This window comes from Cydia splendana, chromosome 6 (genome assembly GCF_910591565.1).
Source record: "Cydia splendana chromosome 6, ilCydSple1.2, whole genome shotgun sequence".
Taxonomy (NCBI): Eukaryota; Metazoa; Arthropoda; class Insecta; order Lepidoptera; family Tortricidae; genus Cydia; species Cydia splendana.
In genome coordinates this window covers 491361-505876 of record NC_085965.1, presented here as the reverse complement: position 1 = coordinate 505876, position 14516 = coordinate 491361, and the positions used below count along the sequence as shown (strand labels likewise).

The window sequence follows — 14516 nt, the reverse complement described above, 5'->3', positions numbered from 1 at the left end:
AAAAAAACTTGTGTGTATTCCAGCGTGCTGTATGAAAATTCTTTGACAATAAATTCGTTTTCTTTTGTTTTAAACCCTTGAAGGTCTACAAATATATGTTGCATTATGATATTTATGATACTTTTTTCGTAATATTACTTAAAGGCTTATATTCAAATATACTGTCATTTAAAATAAGGCAATAAGCTGCGGTGTTCTTTGGTATATCTGATTCACACTCCAATTCAACTCTTACATCTACCGAACCGGTTTTCAAGGTTTCGTTTTGACGAGAACAGTTGATAACAAATAAAGGAGCTATATCTTTAAAATCTTGAGGGCTTAGCAACGGCGCTTGTAGACGGTTATAATAAGACTGCTGAAATTTCGCATACTGTTCGTATAATATAGCAAACTTTTCAGCCGAGAAACTAACATCAAAACTTTCGTACGGAAAGTAGATTGAATTCAAGAAAACCTTAACATCTCTCAAATTACAGTGATCAAATTGTGTTATGTCTTTATCAGCATGATTTTTTCGGTCTGTTTTCAATCCGATTATAACGTAACGGGGCTTTTCAATTTGAGATGACGTTTTGATAGACCAAGAATGTTTTGACGTTTCTGGCAAGAGCGGATATTCATACAAATCCCAAGTCCTAAATGCTACCTGAATGGCACGATCTCTTTCCAAACATTTGAGTAAGTTTAATCTTTCCCGATCAGACACTTTAACATGAGGCATGCGCCATACTATTTTAGATATAGTAATATTGTCTATGTATTCATTCGCATTTAGTTTAACGCTATTCAAATTAGTGTTGGATCTTAAGAGAATAAGTTCATGCTTACAATTAATAATGATTTTGTTATAATCCTCAGCAAACCCTAGAATTTTGTTTAAAGGTATAGACACAGAAAATGTACCATGCGTGTTTTTTGTTCCGTTGACATTAAATCCCCATAACTTAGACATGGATGCTTCCAGTTCATTCATAGATACAAGAGATTTCATAGTCGTGGTAACTCCTGCGTTTTTTATTTTATCAATTTCAATTCCATTTAGTTCATATCGAATATCTTGAAATAGATGAAGTATGGGGTTATTCGTAAAAAGAATACTTTTTACCTCTGCTTTTGTTTCTCTATTGAATGCGGTTATAGTACCTTCTATGTATAAAGAACTTGCTGATGGTAGTACGTAAAGATCTTGCTGGTTAATAGGTATACGTATTTCATCGTTAAAATTAAAACTTGTTACGTACGGCTTATAAGAATGATATTCAAAGCTCTCGATAGAGTTGTCAACGGCAAAAGGTTCTGTTAAATTTAATATACTCATTTTAATAGACCTAGGCTTTGAAGGAATTGCTTATTTTGTTTTGTAAGTTTCACTTTAGGTCTTCTTTTCGTGATTGCCTGATGAGTACTGGTAACGTTTTTAAGGGAGACTGAAGTTTTATTAAAGTCTATCATTTTTTTCTTAGATGTAAATATATCTGAATCTCTTCACCCCGTAAATTAACTAGATTATTTTTACCGTCTAAAATTCTTATCGTGATTGAATTTAAGCTGTTTTGGGTTACAGGAAAATAAATAACGTTTTTTGGCGTTTCTATAATCCTATAACCAGGTGGCACATTTGGTACAAACTCGTGAATAATATGACTAGGTTTTCCGTTAACAAATGATCCGCTCACTATGTCACATTCAATGCGGACTATAGTTGTTGACAGAATGGAGACAGGATAAGGAGATTCTGTTAATATATTTGCTTTAATGGATTCTGCTCCGAAACCAAGTAAACTACCGATAGAACTTTCTTTATCAAAATAAATATTTTCAGAGCATAAAATAGATGTTTTTAATGTATTATTATTGCATGTTAATGTAAACGAGCATCCTTGAAGATGTTCTTTGAGGTAATCATCAATATCTTGAAGTTCATATGATCCTTCCGGAATTTTAATTACTTTGTTTTTACCATAATAAAACTTATTATTTCTGTTGTCTATGTTGGGAATAGAATTAAATGTTGATATATACAACAGACCGCACTTATATTCACCATCCAGTTGAAGAGCTGGTGAATGGTTTGTTATCAGAGTAGAAGATGTTCCAGTTATAGACAAAGTGAAAGACATCGTGAGAATGATAAACTGTTTATTGTGTGAGGGTATTTAAACGGTTATACCAATATTGTTTTAAGTATTTTAGACATAAATGACCGCAATTGGCAGTATTAAACTTTTGGTACGTGTTATAATTATAGTAAATATCGAATTTTTTTAAATAATTCTTTAATTCTAGCGGAGGTGGAAGGTCACCATAACTATTAAAATATTCACAATAATTGTTATCTTTAACGTAGGCTACCCAGTGTGTACCATTGTTTTTAGAACTATCCAAATTAACAATTCCACATTCTACTTTTTTAGGACTCTTTGGTAAACTATCTCTCATATAAACTCCCCGGAAATGTGGAATATCAGATGAGTGTTTTAAAATGTCAATATTTGAAAGTGCGCGCCTGGGTAACCTGTCATTTAGTTTTTTGAAATTTTTAAACATAATCCTTTACCATTTTTATATGGTTTAATATGTAACCCTTTCCCTAATGCAATCGATTCCATCATCTTGTTATGCCGTTCTGATTCAGCTAAATTTTTTCTTGCAGCTTTGTAATCACCTACAGCTTTGGCAATTCCAGCAGCTCCTCCTGCTAAAGATCCTAACGCAGAAAGCCCCGCAAAAATAGGTATTAGCGGTAAGAAACCTCCAGTTTTGGGAATTGGTATTAAACGAGGTATCCGTACCTTATCATTGCTATTAAAAACTTTTTTTGCAGCAATAAGTGCCCGATCAATTATATTACAACCTTTTGTTTTTGGTTTCTTTTTTAATTCAGTGCGTATCTTAGACACAAATCGTTTAAAGGGTTTTATACCCGCACCGGCCTTTATTTTAGATTTCATCACTTTACTAACTAACCATGAAGCAATTTTTTCTCCTCTTCCTGCATCTTTCGACTTTCTTCTTTGTTTCGCCATTTCGTATAGTTCTAAATCAGCCCGATGTCTATCAGCTAAATCAGAATATCTATCATATGCTATGTCGTGTTTCATACACGCATTATCTAGCGCATTGATTCCTTTATCACCTCTTTGTAACCTTTTGCGCAATTTTGTTCCCGGTCCGCAATAGTTATAACCAGGTAAGTGTAATTCAAATGGTAAATTATTAATAGCGCTGTTTAAGAGTCCTCTTCCTTTCATATCCAGTAAGATAATAACACCTTCATTGAAGAGAAAGTATATAAATATAACTAAACAATGGCATTTTTATCAATCCAACTGTTTTCACTATCATTAAGCCCTAACCATTTAACATACAACTTTCTACCCTTTTTTTTAATAACTTTTTCTACAAGGTAAACGTTTGGATAGTTGGTTTTCTGAAGTTCTTCTTCATAAAATGTACCGAGTATAGTATTTCTATGCTGGTCTTGAATGTGATACGTCACAGGTTGAGTGCGATTCACATGTTTAATAGTGAAAAGTTCTGTTGACCAATTAGGTGTATAACCTTTTTGAAAGACGCTTTTATACTTGCTAATGCGAACACAATCCCCTATATTGAATTTGTTCAATTTATGACGTAAATTAGATTGCAATTTTTCAATATTTTTTGATACTTCAATTTCATTATCAAAATTTACATCAATAGGTTTAAATTTTGTTGTGCGATGTACAGTTTGATTATAAGATTTTACTACATCGTCTAAAGGTTTACCAACCCATTTATAGTTACCAACTAAACTAAAATATTTATAAAGTTTGAACTTAAGTGTTTTTATTAGCCTTTCAACAATAGATGCCTTCTTAATTGAATACGTTGAGTAATGATTTACTTTTAATGATTTTAAATAGCAATCGAATTCATTATTGTAGAATTCTTTTCCTAGGTCAGTTTGTAAGTTTTTAGGTCTTCGATTAGATATTTTTATTATTAGTTCGAATGCATTTTTGACTTCCATTTTAGTTTTAGACTTAATAGGTGTACACCATGCGTACTTTGAAAATGTATCAATAACAGTTAAAATATATTTATATCCCCTGTTAACCGTATGCAGATTTTGTAAATCGATTAAATCAGCTTGCCATAAATCGTCAATTCCTTTTAATACAACCGATCGTCGCTTAAAATTTCTTCGCGCTGATCGATGGATCTCGTTCACTATTTGATGTTTTATCATTATTTAAGTTTTTAAAGATATCATCTATCTCCTTCTTCGTGTAAAAGTTCAGTTTTAACTGAGATGCAAGTTGATGAATTTGATTATTTATTGTGTTAAAGAAAGAGTCTATGTACTTCTTTTCGTACATGTTTTGAATGTATTCGTCAACGTACTGCTTGTTAACTGCATCATCGGAAGACATTGGTTTACCAACTCCTTTTAATCTTAAAGATTTTAAATCAAAATGTCCCGCTTCTGTACGAAGCAAAGCCTTGTATTTGAGCTCAGAGATTTCACTAGCACGCATGCGTTTATGAACATGGTGACCGAATTTGTCTATATTCATTTTTATACTTGATAGTCAGACAACAACTGATGAAAAAAAAAAAGAGTATTCATTTATATATTATTTACTAAGCGTGCTTCACGTAATTCTTCAATGATAGATATTATTTCGTTATCTAACCCTGTATTTCCAGCGTCACGCGATGCAATAAGTAGTTTTAATCTTTCTACTAATTCGTTTGGATCATCCCAATACACATATGAGATGTCTCTTTTAAATTTTTTCATTGATGGCAAACCTTTACCGGATACATATAATTCTTCACTTACTGTACGTTGTTTGGACAATTTGAAAAGAGGTTTTATAATGTATAAATATTTCATGCCCTTGTTACTTTTTATTGGTTTATTTGGATCGAAGTCACGTCTATGTGCATTAGTTTTCAATAACAAAGTTTTATATGCTCGTTTATCATCTTCAGTTACTACTTTTAAATCAGGTACTTTCTTAAACAATAAATCATTTAAGCCCTGCGTTAAACAATAACTTTCTCCTCCTATCGTGAGTTTGCCATCATTCACAGAAATTGGATACGATCCAAGCATTAGCTTACCACGCTCATTTCGTATACCGAATGGAATGTCTATATTAAAATATTGTTTTTGCCAAGAGGGATCTTCGCGAGGAGAAGCATACGAGTCTGACGTTCTAAATGAAGCATTATTCGTTGTGTCAGAATCATTTTGGTCGACACTTTCATGTGATATAGAATCGCTGTCATTTAATTCATTATCACTAGAATTTGATTCAGATTCAGGTGATTTTCTCAGTAATGTTTTATTATCTAAACTTTCTTTCATTCCATCTTCAGAAGGACTATATTTCAATGTTTTTACTGACTTGTTCCATTTAAACCTATCGTTATCAAAATCTGTGTCACTAATGTTTAGATTGTTATCATTATTATTATTTTTATTTTTTACCATTTCACTAAGTGGATCTGTGATTGGTTTCAACATTGCTTCCAACATCATATTATCGTTTGATTTCACATCTCGAATGAGCTTAACTTTTTTTCTTACTGCTTCAGCAGATTGGAGTACTTTTTGTTTAAATAATTTCTCCTCGTTAATTTTATGTTTCATGTCCGAACTAGTCGACTTCATTTTAAGTAATAAGTTTTTAATATAAATACTATGCTTTATGTATCCAGTTAATCTAGCATGATAAATGTATCAAAACCTTTCCTATAACATCCAGAATTCTTATTACAATCTTTATTTATAACTAAGTAATTAAACGGCATGTTCCATACTTGTCCACACATTTCGCGAAATTGAGACCACGACATATGACTTCCTACATGTTCATCATAAACATGCTTCAAATTAATATCATCTTGTTTAAAAAGAATGATTAAGTTAGCATTATCTCTTATTAATTGTTTAGGTATTTTACTATACGTTTGATTCAGATAGAAGCTATCTATATTTTTATGTCTTCCCATTGCAAAGTAATCGCGTATATTGTTTTGATTTTCACATGCAACATCATCAAATATCATGATTGAATTAATGTTAGCTATGTGAGGACTTAGTACTTCATCATTGTCACTATATTTTTGAAATGAAACTGATGGAACCAGCTTTAAAACTTGCTCTAGGAATTGATACATGGGCTGGAATAAGGTTTTAGAGTATACATAAACATTTTGAAAGCGGAGACCTTGTTCATGTAGCAGCAAACTAACAATTAAATTAGTTTTTCCACAGTTGGACGGACCGCATATTATACAGCGAATAGTATCAGGTAAAAGAGAACCATGTCGAAAATAGCGTTTATTGGGCGAAGAACAAACGATATCCAACTGCAATCTCTGAGGTTGTTTTACAAACTTCATGTTACCAATAGCCACGTGCAACAAACTTGAAAGGCAATATGCAAATAATATACTTTCATAAGCATTAGAGTATATATTCATTATTTTAAATAGGGTTAGAGCCACATCGGATCATCAACAACACAAAAACTGTAGACGATTATGGATACGTATTAGGAACCATCCTAAATATGCAATTGGATCATGCCCCACTGTTGTAGCTAGGATATTGGGACGATTTGGGCCTTTTGGAACGAGTGTAGCGGAGCGAAGCGACGCGGAACGAAGTGTAGCGGAGCAAAGCGACGCGGAACGTGTTCCAAAATGGCTCAAAAGTCCCAATATCCTACTACTACTGTTATATGTAATTTGTTATGTTTAACAATTTATACGCCTAAATTGTAATTGTAACCGTACAAGTGTAGTTGGTGTCAAAACCGTTCTTGTAAATAAATAAAGGGTGAAAATAATCTTATTTGAGTGTTTAATAGTATTAATATTGTAACATGAATGTATGTTGGTCAGATGCGCGCTGGGCGTGGGCTCGAAGGACTCCGTGGTGTCCGTGTACGTGGGCGCGGCGCAGGACCGGCGGTGACACACAGGTAACATTTACATTATATCATGTTTATTACTTATAATACTAATCATTCCAATGCTTACTTACACCAGTTGCACCTCCCATGCAATATTCCTTACAGGACTAGGGTATAGCTAGAGAGAGAATTTTATTAAATATTTGGATTTGTGTTATTGTAATAGTCCTACTACATACGAATGCAGGAATGATGAATATCCTTGTCAAGTCTAACAAGCCCTTGATAATCGACATAATCGTATGTCCTTATCCGACATTTTGACATTTGTATTTGTTAGAAAAGGACAGAATTTAACAAAGGTTACGTTTGCTAATTTTTATAGGTTATAGTTTAACAATGTTTGTATTCCAGGAAGGCGCGCCACATGGGACGCTATTCAACGCTAGGATAACCACTAGTCGACTCGTGACATGGCCCTCGCGGCCGAACTGACGTGTTGACTGCGGATATACTTATACATGTAATATATACATTATACACCTACATGTAATGTAGGTACGCGTTCAAATATGTCTTAGACAGAAGTCCGACCCGCGGCGATAAACTACAAGTTTTCGCGGGTGATCCCTTTTATTTACACAGTAGAGTCTGTGCGGAAAGAGAAGGAGCCATAGAATGTATTGGGTCCCTTTTAGTCCACGACTCTTCTCTTTCCGCACATACTCTTTAATAAGGACGCTAAACACGTAGAATTTCGTACATCGACCCGCCTGTTCCTATTTCTATCGCACGCGCGTAATTATATTGCTGCCCCGCCTATATGCCGGCCGTCAATGCCACTGTGCGAGCGGGAAACCAATATAATTACACGCGTGCGATAGAGGTAGGAAGTCGCGTGTAGCTGTGTTGCCGTCGGTCGGACACCTGCCTTAACTGAGGCAACGTTCCACAACTTTAGACACTTACTACACAACACAAGCCTTCTTGAGCTTACTGTGGGGCTTAGTCAATTTGTGTTAGAATGTCCTGTAATATTTATTTATTTACAAAAAAAAGGCTTTTGTATCAGGAAATCACTTCTCAATCCTTCAATATAGCAAGGGTTGTTCTGTAGTTAGTTTTTGCTACTTCTGAATTCGATGAGGCCTCTTGATTGTGATGTTTTACGAGCTTTCATATTACTTACAATGTATGTAAATATAATTTGTACGGGTCAAATCTTGCAAGTTAAATTTGCCCCCTTTCCCGGTTTCCGAAGTCGGGTGACAATGCAATATAATGGTACCATCGAGCTGATAGCTGATCTGATGATGGGGATAGGAGGTGGCCATAGGAACTCTGTGATAAAACAATGCAACCTAATTTTGTTTGGGCTTGTTAGAATTGTCTCGATGAGTACTAGTTGCCTGTTGAAAGTAAAGTACAGTCAGCGATAAAAGATAGCACCAAAAATGAAAATTAAATCATGACAATTATGAAGTTATATTATTATTTTAAATGTCGACTTCTTGTTCGACTTCTGCATGTGTTTAAATGAAAAATCAAACGTATAAAAACCATCCTTTAATCACAAATATGTGATAAGGTACAAATTATTAATCGCAAGTATGTAAGTTGACAAATACTTTATCCACGCGATAAACGACAAAATGTTGCGACCAAAGTTGTGGAAATAGCCCTAGTTATTACGAATATCTGGTGCTACGTCATACATGATAACCGCACTGCGCTAACAGGAGTCAGAATACGTAGCTTATGGACACGGGACAAATAATGTAGGGTAATATTCGTATAGTTGGCACTATAAATTGTTTTTTTTTTACCTTTATATAGGTATATATGTATGCAGCAAAGTTCAAAAATCAAAATAAATAAATTGATAAATATAAAGGCATCGATAGAGAAGCGATAAAAAGATTCATAAACTTTAAATCAAAATAATGCTACATATTCTGATCACTGACAATGTAGGTATGCTTAATGTGCACTTGTGCAGTCACCTGCAGTCTTGCACCACGAAGCGCGCAAATATATATATATATCTGTAAATAACAATCTTATTTGTAGAGCCTAAAGATGTATTTTTGCGCTTTGTGATGCATTTTATTGCAATGACTGAACGCTTTAGATAGTCAAGCTAGGATTTACCGATATCGCCGTGTTGGTGTATTCCCATTTGCCCCCGCCGGGTACAAGTGGGAATAGTTGTTTTCATATAAATCATTCCCATTTGTCCCCGCGTCATGTATGGCGGCGGTCACAAATGGGAATACGCCGCCGTGATGCATTGTCCCTCACACACGGATTTACTAAAAAGAGACTCCGTTTTTTATGCGCTAGTGCTAAAAAGGGGAAATCTTACTTTAATTTAATAGTGGTTAATGTAACCAGTTAGTTAACCCAATTTTATTTTTTTATATCGCTCTAAATTGGTTGTCAAAATATTAATTTGACAGTTTGAGCACGCAAACGCCTTGTATTTAAAAGAATAGATAAACTCATTTTTTTATTGCCCTTACTACACTATCTGCAAACCAAACTGATGATCGGGGTCGTAAAACTTCTCATTCACGCTTACTATATCATGGTAAGAGCGAAAGAGATAGTGATATGACCTCGGTCCTCAGTTTCGTTCGCAGATAGTATAGCAGTAGGTAAGTAGGCTACTTCTGCTGACATCAAGTCTATAAGTAAAATATTTAAGCAATTTAGTTCTGTTCTGTAAAAACAATACACTCAATCGACGAGTTAGGCTAGGCCCTCACGGGCGCCACAGTGTTCACTACTCAAGGGTGCTACTTCCTCTACACGCATTTTGATCGACTCACTGACATACCACAGCATGTGTCGATCCGCAGGAAAAGGGTCTTTAAGGCGATGAGCGCTTGACATTGTCAAAGATTCAAGTCTAAGCAACAGTCGTCCTAGGGCCTCTTTTAGAGTGGAAGATACAATATTAACAATAAAATACAGAAAGCTAAACTAATAGACGTGTGAAATCGAATAAACTGGTGTATTCCCATTTGTTCCCGCCGGGAACAAATGGCACAGTGCATTCTTAACAGATAAGATTCATTGAAAAATATTCAAAAATGAAAACAATCATAATTCATTAAATAGTACTAGTAAATATGAATCATTCCCATCTGTCCCCACCTCATACAGAGTGGCAGCGGTCACGAGGGGTGGGGACAAATGGGAATAAACTTAACAAAATGAATATGACAATCTAATAAAGAAGCCTCTAATGTCAGTGTTATCTTGTAAATCTGACAACACAAATGTTTGATTCAGCAAAAGTACACCTATTAGTTTAGTTGTCTATCATAATACGAGATCAACTGGGGCCAGTATGCCGATACTAACAACTGGGCCTAGATTAGTTGCAACTGTAAATAAATGGTAAGAGGCCGTAGCGTAGAGCCAACCATTCTCTTACCTTACTAGAAAAAGTATAAAGCATGGACGCTAAGCACGAAGAATTTCGTACATTTACCCGCCATTTCCTGTCTCTATCGCACACGCATAGTTATATTGGTTTCCCTCTCGCTCGGATAAGAGATAGGAACAGGCGGGTCAATGTACCAAATTCTACGTGGTTATCGTCCTTGCTTTAGTCATGATGGAAGGCCCCTTACTTGCGTTTGTGCCTAGAGTAGGCGCACTTGCCCCAACTGATTTAAATTAATGTAAGTTTTGTATAAAACCAAGCAAGTTCTGTTTCAAATGAATTTTGTGATTAGTGATTTACAAAAAGTTCCTAACACTTAATAATTACTAGATGCCATTTTTATTCTAAGTTTATGTTCACTATGTAAGCAGCTAATATGTGTTCTTATTTATAATTTAGTTGTAACTATGTGATGGATGTGGGGAAGCATAATATACAATAGTGGAAAATATTATGTGCATGTGTATTTTCAAAGAATTAATTTTTTATATTTTATAAGTTTGTACAGGTGGCCGCTAGGTTTAAGTGATAAAATGAGCATTTAATGATATTGATAAATAAAATTTATAATTAGCTACATTCAGTCTCATCAGACAAATGGACTATAATAGAATTAGAGGCAATTTACAAATTATTAAATGTCGAAATATCCCACAACTACAGATTTTTACATCAAGAAAGGTTGTCAGAAGATAATCTTATCTTATCTAGGTGGTGCTGAGACAGTGCTATACACTTTCTGAGAATGAATTGTAAATTAAAAGAAAAAACTTGTTTAAATTTGCACATCTATTATAATTCAATTGTTTGTGATTCAGTTGATTGAACAAAATGTAGAACATTTTAACATGCTGAATAAATGAAATTTGTGGCCATACAGCAGATTATGTTGATTTACTAGACGTAGGAGCCGGCACCCGCGGGAACAAAGCGCTGACGGTCAAATGAATATGTATGCATTTGTAAAGTTGATTTAATTAGTGGCTTTTACAAATTGTGTAATTTAATTGTACATTATACAATTTAAAATTGTTGTTGTTGAAATAAAACATGGTACATAAATTGTGTTCTTTTAAAATTCCCTCTTTCCTGTACATATTATACAGGGTGATTCAGGAGACGTGAGCAGGACTAACACTGCGCATATCGTTAATTATAAGCAACTGTTACATATCAGTATTAGTGAGGTTAATGTTAATTTTCTAGTTGTGTTGTAAAAAAAACTTATTAATTTTTTTACGACATGCATGGTCACCCTAAAATTAGAATGCTAAACTACCGATATTCAGTGTCAAATTGAATGTCATTACTGTCATCACGGTCTAGTTACTTTTGAAAACTCGTATCTCACTCCAGTTTGACAGTTTATTTTCTTCGTAATCAAAATGCCATTACGGTTAAAGAGGATTTATGTTTATTAATTAGGTCCTGTAGGGTGACCATGATTGTTGAGAATTAAATTTGCCAACACCAATAAGTTAAAAAATAGGAAAAAGTGTTGTTGTTTCTCCTAAATACGACGGTGATCGATCAATTATCAGTTACTGAGTGTGCAGGATTAGTCCTGCTCACGTCTCATGAATCATCCTGTATATCTGTATTTACCTACAATATGTGACAATGTTTTCATAAAAAATTCTAAAGTCTAAGGGTGGTATTCCATCTGTCCAATATATTGGTCCAATGTGTATTTTGTCTCACATTTTGCTTAATGAGAGAGTGAGACGCAACGACATTGGACCAAGATATTGGACAGGTGGAATACCACCCTAAGATATAGTTCATAAAAAATGCTTTGCACTAAAAACATATTTGGGATAGTTTTAATGTGACACAAAGTTTTTTGTAACCATCCTACTCACAACAATGTCCAACAAATCGTTATTACTCTTACAATCCACCTTATTTAGCTTATACACACTTTTCAAGTCTTTCAAATTGGTAAACTGTGTGAGCTCGGACATTGGACATATTTCTCCCTTTATCAAAGGTACGATATCATTGCTCTCATCTTTATCTACAGACGTGATGAAACAGACGAGCATATTTGGGTCTTTCTCAACTCCAAACTTGCTTAAACTCTGCGAAATGTTCTTGGTTAAAGACAAATTGTATAGAATCTCAGCATAGACTGTTCTCGTGACCATGGAGCCAAGTTTCGCCGACACGGCGGCGCGGTTCGCGGCGGCGACCACTTGGAAAGGGTCCAGTATCAAGCTGGGCTTGATCACAGTGCAGTTCCACGCTCCTTTGATAATATTGTTCCGGATTTCCTCCACATTCTCAACGTTCTTGAAAAGATACATTTTAAGAGTACTATTTGTATCTGGATCAAGGTCACAAGTATAAGAATCGGAAGGCATTTTCTTGATATATCTTTGCTAGTTTAATAGTTTAGTTTAGTTCTTTGATAGTTTAGTTTATATTTATTGTATCTTGGATCAAAACAGAAAAAATAAATAGTTCGAATGAGCAGCAACATGAGGAATTGAGTTGACAATTATATTATAACTGTCAAAGTGACAGGCCTAAGGAATTGACAGCTTCGATACGTTCAGAAATGAGTAAACTAATGTTTGATGGCAAAAAATGTCCGTAAAGTTGTGTAAAGCCTGTCACAGACGGAGTGATAATATCGACAGATACCGTAACAGGTACAGTTTGTCAAAGGACTGTCTCATTTCAATCACAGACAGAGAGTACATACTATCTTTATCTTACACTAGTACTAGCACCCAAAAGAAAAGGATCAGTATAGGTTTCCTGGTTCTTACTGACTGACAAATTGGTTTGACCAACTATAAAATACCGACACATATAGTGTGTCAAGCCATTTAGGTCAGTAGAAACAAAGCGGCAAATTTAATAAATGTAGGCGCGAAGGGTTTTTCGCGCGAAGCGAATTTCGCGCCTTGTGCTACTGAATAAAAAAGTGGCACTTTGATCCCTACTAGGAGGTATGAAAAAGCCGTTATTCCAATAAGTGATGTGAAAATAATGTGGATATCCATATCAAAATGCATCTTATGTAATTTGCCTTATGCGCTTGGAAGGTTGCAGGATAATACTACTCTTTGGTTGTAGGTTTATTATATTATTTGATTTCAATAAAATAAAATAAAACTTTATGAAAAAGTATATTTTAAATTAAAATAATATTGTTAATTTTTTGTTTCACAAAAGAGAAAACCTTAATTAAATTGCACCTTTACTGTATAAATATGCTTGAATTCTACATCATATTTTTACCCCATGTTTACATTATAATCACAATCAAATGCTAAGGCACGCAGCAAGTTGCTCTCTAGTATCCTCAGGAGAAGTAACTTTGTGCCCAATAGTCCTGCCATCGCAGTAGATCTCATGGTCATTGCCGCCCGGGTCAGTCTTGTCTCCGAAGAAGTGGATCTCATCAAAGCCTGCATTCGCCACATGGTTGAGGCAGTAGGTCTTATCCCAGCCATTAGGATACACGTCTATGCTTATCTGCCCTCCCATGGCAAATGTTAGATTGTAATCATCAAATTCTCTCTGCAATGCATGCACAAATTGCTCCCTGACCTTGTGCTCTGCATCATATGCAGCAAACTGGTCGCGCTCCTGCTGGCTGCAGGACCGCCCCACAGGACAGAAATTAATCAAACCCGTCCGGAACTCAACAAAGTTACCTCTTTTAACTGGCAATTCTATCTTAGACATGTATCCTAATGCAAAATTGATCAGTTTCTGCAACTTTTGCTCACCAACATGGTTCAAAATGCTTTGTTTACTTTGCAGTTCGCCATTTTTAAAGTACATTAGGCCATTTTCGCAAAACACATAGTCGAACTGAGACATATGACGCTCTCCATTCATCTGCTCCAGGATTTTCGAGTAATCTGAGCCACTCACCAACCCCACGCGCGCGTGCGGCTTTACTTTGTCCAGGAGGAATGATAACAGGTCTTCCGATATACTTTGCCGAGGTTTTGTGAGCGTTCCGTCCACGTCGAACAAGCATAGTACGTTTTTTCGTCCCGACATTGCGTATTTAGATCAGATTTGCGCATGAAAATAGTGGTGGTGGTGGTTTTCTTTCAAATTTTGGAGGCAAAACAAACCGGTCAATAAGTAGGTCAGGTCGCCGACTGCGGGCGAGCGGCGAG

At 35.2% G+C, this 14516-nt stretch overlaps 2 protein-coding genes across 2 annotated transcripts in view; both read right to left on the bottom strand.

Moving 5' to 3' along the window:
• LOC134791246 (phosphomannomutase) overlaps positions 1-14512 on the bottom strand; it is a 317911-nt gene extending 303399 nt beyond the window's left edge. Inside the window, exon 1 of the mRNA XM_063762228.1 lies at positions 13584-14512. Coding sequence (XP_063618298.1) covers positions 13645-14394 — 750 coding nt within the window. The 5' untranslated portion in view covers positions 14395-14512 and the 3' untranslated portion in view covers positions 13584-13644. The remainder of the gene's footprint in view (positions 1-13583) is intronic.
• Positions 11325-12770, bottom strand: LOC134791251 (EKC/KEOPS complex subunit Tprkb-like). Its single transcript, XM_063762231.1, has one exon. It carries the CDS (start codon positions 12732-12734, stop codon positions 12195-12197), a length of 540 nt encoding a protein of 179 aa, XP_063618301.1. The 5' UTR covers positions 12735-12770; the 3' UTR covers positions 11325-12194.
• Positions 14513-14516: the final 4 nt, after the last annotated feature.

What these genes read in the sequence shown, in the direction of transcription:
- LOC134791251 (XM_063762231.1), bottom strand. Translation starts at nt 12,734, where the DNA reads ATGCCTTCCGATTCTTATACTTGTGACCTTGATCCAGATACAAATAGT.